The sequence below is a fragment of the Cryphonectria parasitica genome (assembly GCF_011745365.1).
Source record: "Cryphonectria parasitica EP155 unplaced genomic scaffold M406scaffold_5, whole genome shotgun sequence".
In the NCBI taxonomy this organism is placed as follows: domain Eukaryota; kingdom Fungi; phylum Ascomycota; class Sordariomycetes; order Diaporthales; family Cryphonectriaceae; genus Cryphonectria; species Cryphonectria parasitica.
Window position 1 is genome coordinate 4,197,136 of NW_024468913.1, and position 18,502 is coordinate 4,215,637.

Genomic DNA, 18,502 nt, shown 5'->3' on the forward strand with positions numbered 1-18,502 from the left:
GATCAACAAGTAGTAAAAAGAGGCTACACTACACGTTTACTTTCCAGCAGTGATTCAATACTTGGCCACAGAATTGTCAGTAGCCCAGAGCAAAGCGCCTACAGTATCTGGCTGTGGGGCCTCCCAGCAGTGGAGACAAATGAGCATGCATGCAAAGCTGCCAGCCACACAGGCCCTTGTTATCTGCTGCATATCGATCGTTGTGTCGTAATAATAGATCAAAAAGCCCACATATGAATCCATCATCATAGTCATCAGGACTCCCCGCCCACGAGATTCTGCCCAATGTAAAAAAAGAAAAGAAAAAAAAAAGAGGATCAAGGATGGGTCTACACGACATCTTCGACTTTGACGAACCGGCCTACCGCGCGAAATGCGCAGAGCGCTCGACGCCCAAGCTGCAGGAGGAGGAGATCAGGAAGCTCCGACAGCACTTTGCGACAAGCGCCTCGATCGCGCTCGGCCTGTCGCACGCGGTACAGACGGCAGGGCTCACGGTGGGCGTGTCAGCCTTTGGGCTGCGCCGGTACTGGATCGCCAAGCAGAAGCTCGCCATCATCCGCGAGGAGCTCACGCGGCGCGGGGTCGCCCTGCATGACATGACCAAGCGCGACGCGGGGATCCCACTGGGCGCCTCGCTGGCGGGCATGGGTCTGGGCGCGGGCGTCGGCCATCTCGTGGGCGACGTCGTCGCGGCACCGGATGTGCCGCTGCCCGGACCACATGGGGGCGGGGGCGCGGCGCTGCATCTCGTCAACGCGAACCCCGAGGACGCGGTGCATGGGTTCGTGCAGGGCCTGTCGGACCAGGCCAACGCGGTGGGGCAGGCGATCCACGGCGCGGTGCTGAGCCATGGCGCAGAGCAGCTGGTCACGTCGGCTTCTGCCGAGGCTGGCAGTGGTCATGCTGTCGGTTATGCCGCGGGCCTCGCCGCTGCCAAGAAGATGGAGGAGTTCCTGGGCGAGTGTGTCGGCGAGGCTGTCTTTGCCTACGCCATGGAGAAGCTGCTGGATCCGGAAATTAAGCTCGAGCTGAGGCTGAAGGGGAAGTGCAGCCGCCTGCAGGGTCCCTTGGGTCAATATTGTCACGGCTGCCAACGCTCCATCAGACATGGCACCTTTGCACGTGAGTGGGCGTCTCTCAAGATGATGACGATTTCTTTTCCCTTGGAGTTCCTTGCTGGTCATTCATTCATGAGGAAACTTTCCATTACTCTGACTGACTGTTGTTGTTCGGCGTGTTAAAACAGATTGCTGTCAAGACACTGACGACTTCGATCTCTGCAAAGAGTGTCGTGATGCTGGAAGTAAATGCGCCTGTCCCGACCAGCCAATGCTAACCTTACAGAAGTGTGTTTCCGGTGACGTGCTGAATTCCGAGAGAGGAGATGCAAGAAGGAGACTAGCGACGGTTGCAGAGATACGGTGTAAGGTCTGCGAAAAAGGATTAACCCAAGGACGGTATTATTGTGAGTGGAAGAACTGCCAAATTTGGTGGGTTCCCAGAGAGCTGACTCTGTTTTGCGTGCTTGCAAAAATAAAAACAAAGACTGCCCTGAGTGTGATGAAAAATCAGGACAGTTCGATCTTTGCGAAGATTGCTATTACCAAGGGCAGACTTGTGTCTCCCCTGATGAGCATCGACTTTTTGTCTATCTCAGAGCAAACTTTGATCGAAGTCACCCGGACTTGAATTCGGACGTAACTGTCTGCGGTACTTGCAAGAAAAAGATCATGCAAGGTCCAGTATTCGGTGAGTACATGAAAACACAGAAGATTTTGAAGAAGAAAAGAGAAACGAGAAAAGAAGGAGCAGAGGGGAAGAAATGAAAACAAGGGAGCCGAGGAGCAAAGTGTGAGGGTGTTGTGCTTGGAAAATCTGGTACACTGCTGACAGCCTCAGCCTGCAAAACTCATGACCTGAACATCTGTGACCGATGCTATGAGATGGACAAAGCTTGTGGAGACACTAGCCATGTACTATCTCGTCAGGTCATCTATAAGGGTGAGAAACACATCAAGAGGCAGCTCACGGAAAAGGACATGTGCCGATTCTGCAAAGAGAAACTCAGTGAGGGCCCATTTTATTGTGAGTGCTCACAGGACCCTTAACCATAGAAACCACCCTCCTCCTTGGGTCAAGAGCTGATAATGATTGCGATCTTTTAGGCTGTAGCCAGTGTGCTGGTAGTGGTGGATACTATGATCTTTGTACCAGCTGTTACGTGAAGGGGGCTGGATGTGAAGACCGGAGTCACATTCTGAACAAGTGCATACCGGCTACGGGACTTGCAAAGAGCCACCTGCATGATGTTCTGTCCGTGGACGGCAGGGACAGACTGAAGGGGTATCTGCAAGATCAGAAAGCGCGGTTCGGTAAACTACACCAGTAAGCTGTCAAGAGGGTTAATCGGGGGGGGGGGGGGTTGCTGCTGAATAAGACAAGTTGGGTACTTTAGTACACAATATGCATACCGTGACGACGCTACTATAATCAAGTTGATTGGTAGCAACAGTCCACTCTTAGCAACATGAAGACCGCAGTAACAATAACACACTGCACATGTTACTTGTCCGTCATGCCAGGTCATGATTTGTTTGATGAAGGCAATCAACCCACCAGCCGTGCTTATATAACGGGTGGCTCAAAACAAGTTCAGCTACTTTTCTCTCGTTGCTTTCCGCTGAACATAGCCTGCAGAATGATTTGCTACTATCACTATCGCTACTTCTACGAGAAGCTGTCTTGTACACGCTTGCTATACAAGACTTTTGCACCAGATGCTCTGTAATTAATGGCGTGGTTGTTACCATTACTACTACTTCTCCGTTGGAAGCCCTCGGCGACTCGCGAGGCGACAAAACACAGTTTAAATCTACAATTGTGCTAAACAGGACGAGGGACGTCATGAAGAAGCATTGAAGCCGCCTGTAGCCGCAGATCCGCACGGTAATTCCAAGAAGGGCAAGGGAAAGAAAGCAAAGGCGATAAAAAAAAAATAGAAAATAAAAATCCAAGTGAAGTAAGTCTCTTTCGGGTCTCAGGACGGGGCCCACTTGGGTGGGTTCCACGGTGGATCACGTTTTGGCATCATTGGGGGCCGGAGTCAACCTTTTTCGTGTGCGGCCTCGCCTCTGATGCACCGGGCCGAGACACGAATCGAAAAAAGAGAGGTGAGAGTAAGGAAGTACATGGCGCGCCAAAAGTACGCAATAGGAAACAAAACGACAAGGCCGGCAGGAGTTCCAAAGCTCGGGGTTCCAGAACATGTCTCTCTCCCTTTTTCTGTCCCCACCACGCGGTAAGCTCATTTCGAGCGTGGTGACATACCGATGCGCTGGTCAGTTTTTGGGGCCAGGTGATCCAGGCCTGGGGCGGTCAAGACTCGAGAGGAAAAAGGGTTGCCTGATCGGTCTTTTGCGTGGTCCACAGATGGATGCTACTACTGTAGTATGAGGTAAATAGTATAAGTGTTCATATTGATACATCATCAATATGTAATAGTGTCTTGTGCATTGCTGACTTAGCCGGCCGCCTCCGACTTGGCCGTGATCAGCCCTGCAGGTAGTGTCCTGCAGCGCTTTTCCAAGGGGAGCCACCGCCATTTGATTCCGATCAGGAGAACTATGGGTGGTGTTCTCCGCCTGGGCCTTGATGGTACATAGTATTATGGTATTCCTACATAGCAACCAGGTGCTGGAGGTTTGTTTTCTTTCTTCTTCCTTTCTTTCCTTTCCCTGCTAAAATCTAGAACGCCACAAATGGTTCCTGGCGATCGATGAGAATGTGGGTCGCAAAGAGACGTCCCGCGCAGGCTGTGCCCGGTGCTCTGAGAGAGAACTTTCTACTACTCAGTAACTCTTTGGCGGGGCGTGCTGTTTCGGGAATCTGCAAGCGGAACGGAATACGTAATAGCACCGCAGTGCAGACACACAAAAAAAATTCCTCCATGCTCTATGAATCAAGGAAACCAAGTCAGAAGGATGGTGGAAAGGAAAGAAAAGAAGAGAATAGAAAAGGTTGCAGCCAGAGATCCACTTGGGCGAGACCAAAAGGCAGAATAAGGAAGTTATGGGGTAATGATCGAGTAAGAACAATATTGAAACGTTCTTGAGGTACATACCATCAGGCTATGGCGCTTAGACGGGGCTGGGCAGAGTAGATGACCCCTGAATACTTATGGTGTCGTGTACATAGTACATCAACCATTACGAGTACAATGTGCCACGTACATAGTACTATCGTAATGACCAAATGGCAGCAATTACATACGACATTCCGCGCAGCTAGGAAGCCGGTGGTACAAACTGTAGTAGAACTGGGGGAGGGCCCGTCACGGATCCTGGGGAAGCGTGATCGCATTCGAGGTGACGATTGGGAAGCGGAAAATGGTGCGATCAAGTAACAAGCACATCCAATAAGGTGCCAGCATGCCATCACCTCATCACTCGTGAGTAGCTTGTCCATGCGCGCTCCCCTGCTGCAGTGGGAGATGGATGGACGGGGATCCTTCGCGGCGCATGCAGTGGTACTGCAAGTACCGCATCTTGGATCGTGCGTCTCCTCGGAGCCAGAGCGGCTGCTGGGTGCCGGCACATCGTATCACTTGTCTGTGTCCCTCTTCTATGTGTCTCCCTCCCTTTTCCCCCCCTGCCCCAGTGGATGGTTGATGGGAATGCAGATCCTATCTACCTTCTGGATAAAACCTGCAAGCATGATGAGAACATCCCATCAAGGTCTATGGCATGATGCACGTTGTGATGTGACCCCATCTTCCCCGGACTTTTCGTGATAAAGGATAATAGGCGGGGAAAAAGAAGCATGACTGTCGGTGAATAGCGATCACGCCCGCCATACCACTATCCTTTAGCATACCATAGTACCATACTACGTTGTCGTCGGGCACGCCCTGCGGCTCTAATCGGCCGAAGGTCGGCTTGCTCGCCCCGCGGACCGAGGACGGTTGATATTTTTTTCCTTCATTTTTTGGTCCGCAAACGAGTTGAGAGCCTACCGTCTACCTGGGAAGTAGCGTCCAAGATATCTCTCCAAAGCTTAGTGGAGGGTGGCAGGGGCCAGACGGTCTACGCCTTCTCACTGGACAATGACTTAAAAGCAAGCACCGCGTGACAGAATTGTGGCGTCTTTCCCCCGGATTTTTGACAGATTTTGATCATCGATGCAAATTGGCGACATTATTTGTCCAAGTAGCGTAATAGTACACCTGTAGTACAATTACCAAGGGAATCCTTTCATTCTAGCTGATGAGCGATTGAGTGATATTCTTCTCGCCCTGCACGTCGTCTTGCATGCTACGTTACTGCTGCACTCGAAAGAGACAAAGCAGGAAGTGACAGTAAGTAATGATGGGGAAAAAAGAAAAGAAAAGAAGACTGAGGTCCCGGGCCGGTCTGGCTTGCACGACCTGAAAATACTCTGATACAGTACGTGCTGTAAAGAAGAGGAGTACCTTGATGAGAGACCCCCCTCCCTCGTAAAGAAAGACAAGCTTTTCGGACGGGCAGCTGACCGGCACTAGCACAAGCTCTGGCAGATGTAAGGGCTGCAGCTATACGCAATGGTACATAGTACCGAATGATGTAGGTTGCTATACGTATGTATACTGGGTGCTATGTGGTTCGAGGAGGGGTCAAGAAGTAAATGTCACGAGGGCATGTGACAGTGCCGAGAAACATTAGCTATAAGTGTGAAGTGTGTGTAAGTAACAGCCTCATGTTACTTTCCTCATTTTTAGAAAAGAAAATTCCTGTAACCCCAGAAAAGAAGAAGACCTAGGTACTTCTTTGTCGGTATGACTCCAGGCTTGCCCGTACCGGAAAGTCGTGCCGGCGTCAATGCTGCCTCAGTCTGGGACAGCCTTGCTCGAGAGAGTCATGGTCCATCATTTCATACCATAGTGCAGCAGAAACATGAATTTGTATGTGGGTTGTGGTAAAAGTCATAGGCTCTGGCTTCTTGGCTTACGCCCACACCCATGGACCCCATGCTGTGGTTCTGCGCAATGCTAACGGGACAGAGCCGCTCCTCTCGTTTCAGCCCGAGCTCACAGGGCTGGCCTTGGCCGTGGCGCCTACCATAGTGACATAGCGCCATTTGAGAGTGAAAAAATCCCAGTAGTTTGGCTGGTGGGGCGAGATCAGATCCGTTCTGCACTCTTCCCGGAGGCTGTCACCCTAGGTATGGTACTATGTACATCTTGTATGTACCGCTACTATGTACCTGATCACAACATCGTCACAGGCCTTTTCTTATTTTTATTTGAGGTGAACATTCAATATTGTCGATGGTGACGGTCACAACCTCGGCATGTTTTCAGCACACAAGTGCCTGGGGCGGTAGTGGTTATTGTGTTGTATCTCTCATAGAATGAACGGGCGGGAGCGCCGGGGCAACAGAAACAAATGGGTGTAGTAAGGATCAACAACCGCTTCCGGGCGAGCAACTGGAATGTGTGGGGTCTGTAGTTTACTGAAGCAGTTTCCACTGACAACAACCTGCAAACAGCCTTCAACTCCTTTTTCCTTCTTCTCCTTCTTTGACGAGACGAAGCCATCGTGAGATGGTTTTGTGCCTTTGCTGGTTAAATTCACTCAGGGCCACTTGGCTCGTCGCCGCCGTCCGGCTTAGGAGACCAATCCTGAAGCAATATGAGTAGAGAAAATTACTATGGTGCATTGGTCTTCACCTGTGCACACCGTAGCAGGATTTCCTTTACATATCATGTAGTACTGTACATAGTACTGTACTATGTACAGACTTGCTATGGTACGAGTCATCCGGACCGGTGATGGGCTGATGTGTGATGGCCTCAGGGCGCGCGCATAGAGGTACGTACCTAGTGATCATGTCTTGTATCCACCCCATACGGTGAAAACGTTCCAGGTCGCCCGGGCTGGGTTGGACGGGTACAACAGGCTAAGGGAGAATGGACGGACGGGGGTGTGTGGGTAGGGAGGGGAAAGGAGACAGTGTGTGAAAGAAGGAAAAAGAATGGAGGGGGGGGGGGAATGAAAAAAAAAGAAAGAAAAAAAAAAAGAATGCAGGGGTGTCCACCCTTCAAAGCCGACCATACTATGTGTCATGAATTACCTGATGGAAACGGCATGGAGCACGACGCAATGCCTGACGCTGCTTTCATAAGGACCGTCATGGCCACGATCTATAATAAATCCAGGATTCTTTGAGAAAGCCATTGGACTCTGTGTCTTTGAGCGTAACTTTCCATACGCTTTACTTATTTTTTCCCTTCATCCTGCAAACAAAACTACAACCTCCTTTTTTTGATCCTTTGCTTTCAGAACAACAATACCCCCAGCCCTCTGCATTCCCGTTTCCTCTTCAGCGCCTTACTTGGACGACTTACACGGAAACATCCGATACGCCCCCCCTGCAGGCCTCATCAGTCCCCCTACCAACACATACCGGTCCAAGTGTATATATATTCCAAGAACATTTGACCGCGAAACGAAATCATTCGGCGCAATTTTGACGAGGCGAATACACAACTGTGCCTGTCATCTTCAACCTTCAGTCACTAATTTGACGACAATCCCGCGGAGAATCACAATTCACACTTCCTCCGATATTCGGCAGTCCAGGGAGAAAGGAGCCTGTTGTCACAATTACTACCTTGGAAAGTCAATCAGTCAGCAGCAGACATTCAGAAGCGAAGCCAAGCGAAACCTCGGCACTCTTGACCCGAGTCACCAACCAGGAATCAGGACGAAGAAGGCGAGAAGGCGAAAGAAAGAGAAAAGAAGAAGAAGAAAAAAAGGTGGCGCCAAATCCCTGACGGCGCCAATTTATCAAAGCCTAACAAGTTTGGAAGTCGCACCCCCCCCCCCACTGGGGGCAGGTACAAGAGATGCCGCACAGGGTCGCCAGTTTCTTCCGCAACCCCACCAGTTCTTTTGAGAACCAGGTCATACATCTCAAAAAATCCACCATTCGAAGCAGAACAAAGTCACCAAACAGGATCACTGCTGGCGCAAACCAACCAGAGCGGCCCTGTGCAGAGAGGGCACCTTCATACGCAACATCCATCGAAGAGGATATAAACATGGATGAACCATCTCCCCTGTCGTCTGACACACACACCCACACTCATCCCACCACCGCCACCACTCCCACCAGCCAGCCACAATCCCCTGCGCCGGCAGTAGGAGGAGGGAGGATCATAGACTCGCCACGGCTGCGGCCAAGAGACGGCAGTGGTGGTGGTCATGACCACAAGGAGAAGGACAGCAAGGACATCCACCACCACCGCCTCTCGTTCCCTGGCATTCACCTGGGCCGCTCACACAAGGAACAACACACCAACCCACACGCAAGCCTCTCCTGGAGCATCGAGTCCCCGCCCATCATCTTCCATGGTGACGAAGAAAACAGCACCGGCGCCCTGGTGTCGGGACAGCTGTTCCTTGACATCAAGGACGAGTCGTACGACATTGCCTCCTTCAAGGCCACCCTCAACATTCACGTGACCCAGAAGAAACCTTACACCGTGCACTGCTCCGACTGCGTCAACCAGTACACCCTCGTCAAGGAGTGGAAGTTCCTCCCTAGCCCAGGCCGCACTCTACACAATGGCGTGCATCCGTTCCCCTTCTCCGTCCTGCTGGATGGTCACCTGCCCGCCACCCTGGACTCGCCCCTTGTGAGCATCGCCTACGAGTTCAAGGCCGAGGCCATCCCCACCCGCGCCGGGTCGCCGCCCATCAAGCTCGAGAAGCTGTTCGACGTGAAGCGCTCCCTGCCGCCGCCCGAGCTGCCGCACCACTCGGTGCGAGTCTTCCCGCCCACCAACGTCAAGGCGTCCGTCCACTACCAGCAGGTCATCCACCCTATCGGCACCAACACCTTGACCATGCGCCTGGACGGCATCGCCAAGAACAACACGGGCACCACCACCGTCGAGTACTGGAAGCTTAAGAAGCTGACCTGGCGCCTCGAGGAGACCCTCAGGACCGTCGCCCCCGCCTGTGACAAGCACAAGCCCGCAGCAGCAGACACCACTGCCGCCGATCGGCAGAAGCGCGGCATGTCGAGGACGGAGACACGCGTTATTGGCGAGAAGACGCTGTTCAGCGGGTGGAAGTCGAGCTATGCCGGCCCCACGGACTCCAGCGTCGACCTGGAGCTCGAGTACGCCCTCAACAAGCACGCCAAGTACAGCTGCGACCTCAAGTCCCGCGACGGTACCGAGGTATCGCACCAGCTGATGCTGGAGATGGTTGTCTCCCAGGAGTGCGCCCCCACGGGGAAGCCCGGTCTCGTCACCCAGACAGGCGTGGGGAGAATCCTCAGGATGCACTTTGGCACCATCCTCACCGAGCGCGGAGGCATTGGTATCTCGTGGGACAACGAGGCCCCGCCCATCTACCAAGACGTGCCGGCCAGCCCACCCGCCTACTGTGAGGATCTGGTGTCTGGCAGTCTTGAGGGCATCCCGGACGTTATGGAAAGTTTGGACGCTGCACCTGGGCCGAGCGGGACGGGCAGTGGGTGCGTCAGCGGAAGAACCAGTGGCAGGAGTTCGGCAGAAGGGCAGCGGTGATGAATATATGTCTACAAGCCCCTTGCTTGAATCACATTGTTCTAGGGATGGTCTTTTTTTCTTTTTCTTTTCTTTTGTACTTTCTTGCATCTCTTGTCTTCCTGGCGATCAGCACTCCCATGAGTTGTTTTGAGGCGTGGCGCACGGGGTACCAGACCCCCCACCTTCTTCTGTTGACATAACCTGTCTGTTTCTCTTGATTTAGTTATTCAGGTTGATACCCGCATGTGCATCAAAAGCACATTCAAGATCATTTAATTAGACGGGCTAAGGTCCATTGATAACTCGATCGAGCTATCCAATACGATACGATGACAAAACACTTGTCTCTCAATTCACCATCTTGTGTGCCTGACGTGATAATTACTCCGCCTCTGGACGATTCCCCAAAAAGGACAATGATAGAACAGAGACAGCCAAGGCAGACAAGGTGCGGAGGGAGGAATTTCATGGAAGAGCACATGGTAGTATTGCACTCAACATGTGACATTTGAAGTACAGAGTATCAAAAGTATGTAGTCTGATCAACCTGGAGAACACCTACACTGTGAACGCCAAGCCAAGCCAGCCCATATCTCTTGTTCATCTCCATTCCCCCAGCAACCAACACACTACACCAATAACCCCAAAGAACGCCATTGTTTTTATCAAGAAGAAGGAGAAACCTCCACCTTGGGGCTCGTAGCTTTCCCGTTGCCCTTGGTTGTGTCACCGCTGGAACCATCCTCTTCTTCGCTCTTTGGAAATAAAGAAGGGTCGTAGCCGACAGCCTTCACAATCCCAAGACCTTTTGTCCTGCCCTCACGGAACAATAACCGGTCGCCAGGCGCTAGGTACTCGGGCCGCTGGACGAAGCGGAATGCCACGGTGGCGCGGTCACCCGTCCGGATGAAGGGGCGGTCGACGTCGATGATGCTGCAGGTCTGCGACACGGGGCCCACGTGCAACATGGCCTGGTACTTCTTCTTGATGGTGGTGACGTGGTTCAGGATCAGGACGTCGGCCACGAACTCGTTGTACACCCTCGGCTGGGGCGCGCCGTCGGCAGGCTTGGGCAGCACGACCATCCCCTTGCGGACCTCTTTGCGCCGGATCTTCTTCAGCGCAAACGAGGCAGATTGCCCTGCCGACGCGGCGGGCACACTGATCCTCTTGCGCTCGATGGACCGGATGGAAGTCTGCGTGAACTGGCCGAGCGAGTCGGGTCCGATGATGACATTATCACCAGCGTGAATGACACCGGACTTGATGATACCAGAGACGACAGTGCCCACGAAGGGAACGGAAAAGGTGTCGTTGACGTGGAACTCGAAGGGTGCGTCGGCATCGTATCTAGCAAGGGTGTCAACACTTTTAACACATGAAGATCGTCGGGCTTTTTTTTTTTTTTTTTTTTTTTCAAAAAAGAATGCCACGTTCTGTCTTCTTACCTTCCATGGTGCGGCAGGATGTTGAGGAACGTCCGCACAAGGTCCAGGTTCTGACCGGTGACATTGGAGACCTGAAAGATAGGCGTGATGCGCTGAGAGACAAATTGGGTCGCGGTGTTGATGCACTCATCCCGGTTGTTGATAAAGATGGGGATCTTTCTCGCGCCGGGAGATTTCAGAATCTTGGTGATCTGCGTGATGGTCTGCTCGAGGATCTGAGGCGGGCAGATGTCGATCTTGGTGATGACAACCATGACAGGGACGTTCAGAGCCAGCGCGATACCCAGGTGCTCCTTGCTCATACCAATGAGACCGTTGTTCGCCGCTACCATGAGCAGGCAGTAGTTGGGGCTGCTCGAGAGCAGGCCGAAGACGGTGGTGCGCAGGTACCGCTCATGACCTGCCAGATCGGTGAAGGTGATGACCTTGGCGCTGCGCTTGCCAATCTCCTCCCACGACAGCTTGCGGCCAGGCGTGTCGGATGTGATGACCTGGCCGTGGGTGTCGAAGCCCATGATCTCCATCCCGACAGAGCTGGTCCGTCCGGTCTCGATCTCGTGCTTGTGGCGGAAGAGGTTGACGCGGGCCCTGCCGCGACCATCATCGAGGTCACCCTTAACCAGAACGCCCAACATGGAGCTCTTGCCGGCGTCGACATTGCCCACCACCGCTATCCTGGTTTCTATAACATTTTCGACCGTGGCGGGGTTCTGGCGGATCAGCACCTTGGCGCTGCAGTCCTTGTCCTTCTCGCTGGCAGCAGCCCGGCTCTCAATGTCACCCCCGACGTTCTTGGTCAGCAGCAGCTGGCAGTCAGCCTTGACCTTGTGTGCAGCCTCCTGGAGGCGATTCCATGCCTTGTCCCAGCCAGGCTTGTCAAGGTGCATAGAGTCGCCATTGTGCTCGAAGCCTATGTCAAACAATGTCTCCCCATGGCCATCCTCCAGGCGCAGTGTGATGAGCTCTACCAGCTTCTGTAATGAATCGTCATCGTCACCCAGCAGTAGTGTGTGGAGGGCCACCTGGGGCTGCTTGTCAGACAGCTCCAGGGAGTCGAGGATGCTGTCCAGCTCAGCATCGATATCATTGTGGGCAGAGGGGGCGGTAGAGGAGGCTAGGGCCGTAGTTGATGGCGATGTTGTGTTTGGTACTGTATTTGAGGTAGTGGGGGTGGCATTGGACTGTCTGGCACTGGGGAAGCGGATTGCCTGCTGCTGCTCGACAAACTCAGCAAAGTCGCTAAGGGCAGCCTCCCCTTTTCGCCGTTCATGGGGTAGCTTCGCTGATTTTGTTGCCATTATGACTAGGTGGGATTACCCGATGCACTGTACAGGAGAGGGAGAGTGTGAGCCTTTGTGACTCCAAAACAGGCCGATATACAGGTAGATAGATGGATTTCTTCTGTCATCTGATCGGTTGTAGTAGTTGCAGCAGCATACCTTGACATGTGCTTTAGTTTAGAGGCGGTGGTGTATTCGGGTGATCATGGTAGGGGGATCCTCAAGGGTAATGGGCTTGCTAATAGATAGAAGCTCTGAACGCTGTGATCGGGGCATTCCTGAGGAATAAATAGACAAAATAAGAGAGTGCCTATTGTGGTTGCCGGATGAGCAATGGGGGTAAGAGAGTGGCGATCGACATGGGGGAAGCTGTCAACTACGAGTCATCGAGTCGAGTTTAAGTACCGCCCCTTATCCCCCGCACTGGAAACTCTTATCAGTCAGTCACCAGTCAACCTTTACCCCACCACAGCTTGCTTGCATGCCATCTACTGCAGCACTGTACTTTGAATACTGCCATGCCTGATGCAGTTCGTCTACAGGTACTTCTTTCTCCAAATCCTATGGCTCCATGGTGGCGATCATGTATTTCATTCTGTCAAATTTCTGTTTTCGAGTATCATCTTTGTTCATTGTTCACACATTGTTTTCAAAGGCTCTTGGTCATTGATGTATATAAAAATTTTCATGTCAGAAAAATAGTAACCGCGTATCTCAACTCGACCACTTGCATGAGTCCATCCCATGAGGTCGCCTCATCCCTCGTAGCTAAGTCGCTCGTTGGGGTTGTACAGGCTCACAGATATCGTTCAAATCGTGTCTGAATCCTGGTTACCTTCTTGTCTCGAGCGGCTTTACTCTCCGCTCTGCCCTTGCTTGTGTCGTGATCTTCGAGTGCTCCCAAAGACACCAGAAGGGCAATATTAGGAACAGGTAGGTAAACTTTGGAACTCTGGAATTTGGGAAAACTCTCGAAGCAATTATGTCTGGGGTGAAAGCTACCGTTTGCCCACTCCTTCTTCCTGGCCAGGCTGACAGCGCTCACCGATGCTGACCGCAGGTTTCCTTCTGACTCACCCGGCCTGTCTGCCAAGTCGCACGTCTTGATGCAAGAGCAGAGTTACCTCTACTGCTTCATTATGTCTTTCCCTTCCATCTGACCTGTGATACTTGGTCTTAGGTATCATCCTCGGCACAAAGCCTTTCAATGCCCCCCCGGAGGTAAGCTCCCTGCCAGCCTCGCCATGGATGAGAGAGGAAAACCCTGCTCAGGGTTCGACTTTGCCGTATCTTCCCCCTCATCCGCCGGCCGCCCCTTTTCACCCACCATCAAATCCGCCTTATTCATGTCGTTTGCCAGCAGATGCCTGAGGTATCTCGACTTTCTCAGGGTGCACCAACGGTATATATGCCCCTCAGCTGACCGTCCCTTGATGCGAACCTGGGGCTAGGCCACAGATCATGATTGAGACAAAGGAGAAATCAGCACGACACTATCGCCTGTTCGAAGGCGTCAGTAGGGGCTCCATCCAGGGAAGTGGTTATCGACTGACCTCGGACGAAGAGCATCTCGGACCTCTTGCTGACGGTCTTGACGTCGTCGTCATCGCCTGCATCGTCATCCACCACGTAGACAGTCTCCTCCACCTCGCCCATTACCAAGTTGCAATGGCTGTCATAGGCCTGTCCAGCAATCGGGTCAGCGTGTATACTAGTGAAGAGAAAAGGGAGAGAGGAGGAGGTGTTGGAGTTGGGGGGGGGAGGGGTGGCATGAGCTTCTCACATGAAGTCTCCCCTTGAGCTCGCGGTCGCCTCTGAGCTTGACGAAGACGACCTCATCGAGCAGCAGACGCACGAGGTCCAGAGGCTCGGAGGCGGTGGTAGGTTCATCCCCAGCGTCAGCCATGTTAATACCTAGCCTGTATGTCGAGTGTTTGCCAAAAGTAGAGGTAGCAGACTTATGGAATCTGGATGGAGCGATAGTATGAAGGTGGTGTACTATGTAAGTTTGGTCTGGTGCTACGTTTGTTCTCTGTAGGGATTGCCAGCGCTAGGGTTGGGAAAAGTTGAGAGCCCGTGCACACCATGGCAGGTACTGCTGCTCTCCTCTTACGACAGGGGTGGGAGGGGCCTGGTGGTCTGGAGTGGGGCTGGTAACTGGTGGCCCTAGCATGCCTTGCAGCCCTGTAGGCATACGCAGCCCCCGGGCGCCCTGAGGCTCTCTTTCGAATGAGGGGAAGCAACCCCCAAAGCTGTAGGTGGGAGCCTGGCAGGGCTGCTTCTCCAAATATGCAGGTATAGAGTAACAATGTTCCCCTTGGGCTATTCCCCCCTCCTCTCCTGAGACATGGGGCATAATTTGCAGGGTTACACACAAAAATTATCGGCCACAAAACTGAACTCGACTCCTAACTCGACTCCTCGTACAGCCCTTCCTTCGTCTTCTCTCTAGACGAGTGTGAGAGTGAGAGAGCAATGAGTCGCCAACGACCCGCCCCGGATGAAAATCAGTTCTAGGCCGGTGGAGGCCCGACGGCCGCTATTTGGCCCACCCGGAACCAGATCGAGCCTCCACAACCGCTTTCGTCCTGCTCGCTTTAACACTCATCCTCCTCTTCCTCGATATCAGCCTCAACACCGCTTTACTAGCGGATTCGCCAGTCTGTCCAGGAAGGCCCTTCATAGCACGTCTGATGCAGCTTTAGACGGTGACCTCAGGAGGTTCTATTCAGGTTCTTCAGCTAGTCGCGACACCACCCATTCTCTGAGTAGATACCAGCTCTCCCTTGAATCTCTGCTCGTTGCCCTGCGGCAAAACGACCCCGTCAGGCTTTATTTCTGCCTGCTTGATCTCACCCGCGGTGCTACAGAGCTCGACAATGACTTCTGTCATGCCGTCAAGGCTATCCCTGGTACCACCTTCTCCGAGATCCTGCGCATCTTCGACCCCGTCAACGTCCAGAAGAATGTCGACTCAGCTCCTGAGATTTGTATCTCTTACGGTGCCTCCGTCCAGACGCCCCTCGGTGAGCTCGTCAACAAGTGGGGCGTCAAAACCCTCTACGTGAGCATCTTCAACCGCCTGCGCTTGATTCAGCAAGCCCGCCGGTCCTCGCAGGTCCGGCCCCTCCTGAACGACTATGCCGTCCTGCTAAGGTGCGCAGGTGCCACCTCCAACATTCAGGCCGCCAAGGAGATCTGGTTTGAGGTCAAGAGGGATGGCTACCAGCACTGGATCGATACCCAGTTGTATACCGAGTTCATCAAGGTCCGCTACTTGACAGAGGCCCTCTATGCGAATAACAACCTGGCCAGGCTCCGCTTGCGGCCGCTGGATTTATATCGCACGAGCATCTGGCTCCCAAAAGCGACGGTAAAGAGACTGAAAGCCCTCGTTTCCAACACCACGAGCCGGCAGGCACATCGTTTCGGGCAGAATCAGGGCGAGCTCTACTGGGCCGAGCCCTTGACGAGGATGCTGCGGAGGAGGTTTCCCCTGGCCAAGCTAGAGCGCTCGGCTTTCAGGCGCGGCTTTTTGCCCGCCGACGAGCTCCTCGCCTGCGCCGTTCTGAAGGCCAATGGCCGTAATGGCCGCACCGTGGCCAGCCGTGTTCTGCTCAAGGACTGCTGGGGTATCAACGTCGTCATAGATTGGGATGCTGGCACTGTGGATGTCAGCGGCGGTGCGGACTTCCCACCGGGCTCCGCCAAAGCGCCCACCGAGGCCCTACTTGATGCGGTCGTCCACTGCTTTGGAAACCAAGGGCAGGTCGTTGTGGCTGTCAAGCTGGTGGACTTTCTGTCGACGCGGTATGGCCTCATGGTCCCTGACAAGGTCTGGTCCGACCTGTTAGATTATGCGCGAATTCAGCAGACGAGACCTGCCTCCACTGAGTGGAGGCTGGCCGGCTTTCCGAGCAGGCTAATCAAGACCGATACACTACTAGATATCTGGAACGTCTGCACCCAGCATCCGTACAACTTCAAGCCAGGCATGAAGGACTACTACACCCTCACCAAGATCCTGATCCTGGAAACAGCATCCAAGTCGAGGCCCTTGGAGGCGATCCGACAAATCAGGCCCCTGTACCGGGACACCGTCCGGCAATTGCGTGAGGCATGGCAGGAGCTTGTCCTGACGACCCGACAGGGCGTACCGAATTATGCCGCCTACCGCCGCTACCGTGTGCTGCAGTCTAGGAAAAACTACATGTGGTACTGTTTCCACTACACAGCGCTACAACTGCTCAAGAAGACGAAGCCCGGCCGAGTCGACGACCACAACGCGGTGAGGATTATCCCTGAGGTTGTGCGCGAGCTTGGGCCTTTCATGCCCAAGACTATCACGTACCGCATCGCAACGGGCATCGTACAGCTTCAGAATGACCACGTCTCAGTGCAATCTGTAGTGACTACACAGGCGGTGGCAGAGCCACGACCAATATCGGAGAGGCCACTACCGGAAGTCCAGGGGTCGGACAGTGCAGCGTCGCAAGAGGGAAACGAGATCAACCAGGAAGAAGACCCGGCCAGTGAAGATGAGATAGAGGATCAGGATGACGACATGTGTGGTCATGCTACTAAAGATTTTGTCGGAGCCGTTGCCTCTGGGGAATCCGTCGTCTCTGCAGGCGACTCACCACCAAGCTCCACGGGCGTGGCGAACTTCCGTTTCCCGCCTGACTGGCCACTGGCAACACAGGTCATTGAACGGCCTGCATTCATGTACCGGCCGCCGCTCATGGCGCCCCCAGGACAAGTGTCGCTGACATGGCTCCGGGACGAAAACAAAATCTTTACGGGCTTTCACGACGATCAGAGGAAGAAGCACTATGCAGCACATAGGGTGCTTCGGACGACGGTACGCGCGGCAGCCGTGCCAGTGGATCTGGGCGCTGAGGCCACACAGAAGACACAGGTGAGGCACCTTGTGTGGATGCAGAGGTGATCTGCCAGAGAAGAAGCAGTGATGATGATGATGAATTGCAGGACTATCGTACGGGTGACTTATTCAACCACCCATCGATCTTTGACTGCCTTTCATGAATATATATATGTATTTTTCGCCTTTAGCCTAGGTGTTCGAACTAGACGGCTAGATCGCATGAATATATATTTCTGACCGAGCTCTGATCCGGATCCAGATTAATGAAGAGATTCCACTCACCGCGTTTTTCTTGTGAAAAAAAAAAAACCAAAAACATCCGGAGGAGCCAACGAATGTACTATTTTCTGTTTATAGCGAAAGAAATATATATCTACATTCTTACACCTTCTCTAGCCTCAAGTCATTCATGAACATGTACCGGCTCAGTGTGATCCATCCATAACGGAACCACACCATCTGGCTGAGGTGGGCCCTCGTCATCGCCTCTCTCGCCGTCAGCCATCCTCCATTACCCAAACCGTGCATGAAGACAAGTGCGGCCGGATGGTCCTTGGCGGTGGCGGATGAGGCGCCGCGCCATGCAGCCAACGCCGTCGGAACGAGGGTGGCCAACGTATCCAATATACCTGCATACTTGCGGACCACACCGACGGTGGTCAGGGTGTACAGGTCAATGGGCGAGGACCAGCCAGGCTTATGAGCGGTGAGCGAGGAGACGAAGGCACGGGCGCCGTGGTAGAGGGAGATGTGGTTGGGATGGGAGGAGACGCCCCGCCCGTCGAAGGTGATGAGGACGTCGATGGTTGCGGTGGGCTGCTGGTCGGGTTTCTTCTGGCTTGGTGCGAAGGCGTCACGGAGAAGAGAGGAGATGGATTCGGTGGGCCAGGTTGTTGTCATGGAATCTGGAAAGTCACTGCACATTTCATATTGCCGCGCGAGGATCATGTCAGCCTATCCAATTGTATGTATCCCTCCACGGCAAGAGAGAGAAGGTGGGCACAAGAGTCAACGTACGCAGGGTTGTCGACAACATAGACATCCTCAGGTTTCCTCAGGCCCAGAACGAGCCCGCTCTTGACTAGCTCTTTCTTGCGCGTATCACCCAGTCCCTCGGCGTCGCCGCTGCTGAGGCACAGGATCTTGACGTGGTTCCCGAGCTCTGGCCGTGTTAGGGCCAGGACGGTGGGCGCAAAGAACATGGCCTCATCGTCCGGGTGGGCGATCAGCAGGCAGATGCGCTTGTTGCGCAGGGCCGGAAATCTGGTCGACACGATGCCTACAGTGTAGAGGTACAGGGTGGGTATCAGCAGCACAAGCAGCGAGATGG

At 53.5% G+C, this 18,502-nt stretch overlaps 6 protein-coding genes across 6 annotated transcripts; 3 read left to right on the top strand and 3 right to left on the bottom strand.

Moving 5' to 3' along the window:
- Window positions 1-323: 323 nt before the first annotated feature.
- On the top strand, window positions 324-2,228 carry M406DRAFT_331524 (uncharacterized protein; the record flags this gene model as incomplete). The annotated part of the gene is made up of 4 exons (XM_040920640.1): window positions 324-1,125; window positions 1,576-1,752; window positions 1,903-2,088; window positions 2,176-2,228. 4 exons carry the CDS (start codon window positions 324-326, stop codon window positions 2,226-2,228), a joined length of 1,218 nt encoding a protein of 405 aa, XP_040776176.1.
- Window positions 2,229-7,885: 5,657 nt separating this feature from the next.
- Window positions 7,886-9,893, top strand: M406DRAFT_346932 (uncharacterized protein; the record flags this gene model as incomplete). The annotated part of the gene is made up of 3 exons (XM_040922235.1): window positions 7,886-7,983; window positions 8,224-9,521; window positions 9,783-9,893. 3 exons carry the CDS (start codon window positions 7,886-7,888, stop codon window positions 9,833-9,835), a joined length of 1,449 nt encoding a protein of 482 aa, XP_040776177.1. The 3' UTR covers window positions 9,836-9,893.
- Window positions 9,894-10,028: 135 nt separating this feature from the next.
- M406DRAFT_278996 (P-loop containing nucleoside triphosphate hydrolase protein) lies at window positions 10,029-12,611 on the bottom strand. The gene is made up of 3 exons (XM_040918368.1): window positions 12,447-12,611; window positions 11,008-12,332; window positions 10,029-10,909 (listed from the first exon to the last, which is right to left on the bottom strand). The coding sequence occupies exons 2-3, from the start codon at window positions 12,303-12,305 to the stop codon at window positions 10,225-10,227; spliced, it is 1,983 nt and encodes a 660-aa protein (XP_040776178.1). The 5' UTR covers window positions 12,306-12,332; window positions 12,447-12,611; the 3' UTR covers window positions 10,029-10,224.
- Window positions 12,612-13,769: 1,158 nt separating this feature from the next.
- On the bottom strand, window positions 13,770-14,193 carry M406DRAFT_259902 (uncharacterized protein; the record flags this gene model as incomplete). Its single annotated transcript, XM_040917326.1, has 2 exons — window positions 13,770-13,970; window positions 14,071-14,193. The coding sequence occupies 2 exons, from the start codon at window positions 14,191-14,193 to the stop codon at window positions 13,770-13,772; spliced, it is 324 nt and encodes a 107-aa protein (XP_040776179.1).
- Window positions 14,194-14,372: 179 nt separating this feature from the next.
- Window positions 14,373-17,235, top strand: M406DRAFT_70286 (uncharacterized protein; the record flags this gene model as incomplete). Its single annotated transcript, XM_040925338.1, has 3 exons — window positions 14,373-14,440; window positions 14,717-14,745; window positions 15,029-17,235. The coding sequence occupies 3 exons, from the start codon at window positions 14,373-14,375 to the stop codon at window positions 17,233-17,235; spliced, it is 2,304 nt and encodes a 767-aa protein (XP_040776180.1).
- Window positions 17,236-17,553: 318 nt separating this feature from the next.
- Window positions 17,554-18,464, bottom strand: M406DRAFT_232942 (LmbE-like protein; the record flags this gene model as incomplete). The annotated part of the gene is made up of 2 exons (XM_040915923.1): window positions 17,554-18,088; window positions 18,190-18,464. Coding segments are annotated over 2 exons (810 nt in total), but the record flags the coding sequence as incomplete, so codon positions are not given.
- Between the last annotated feature and the right edge of the window lie 38 nt (window positions 18,465-18,502).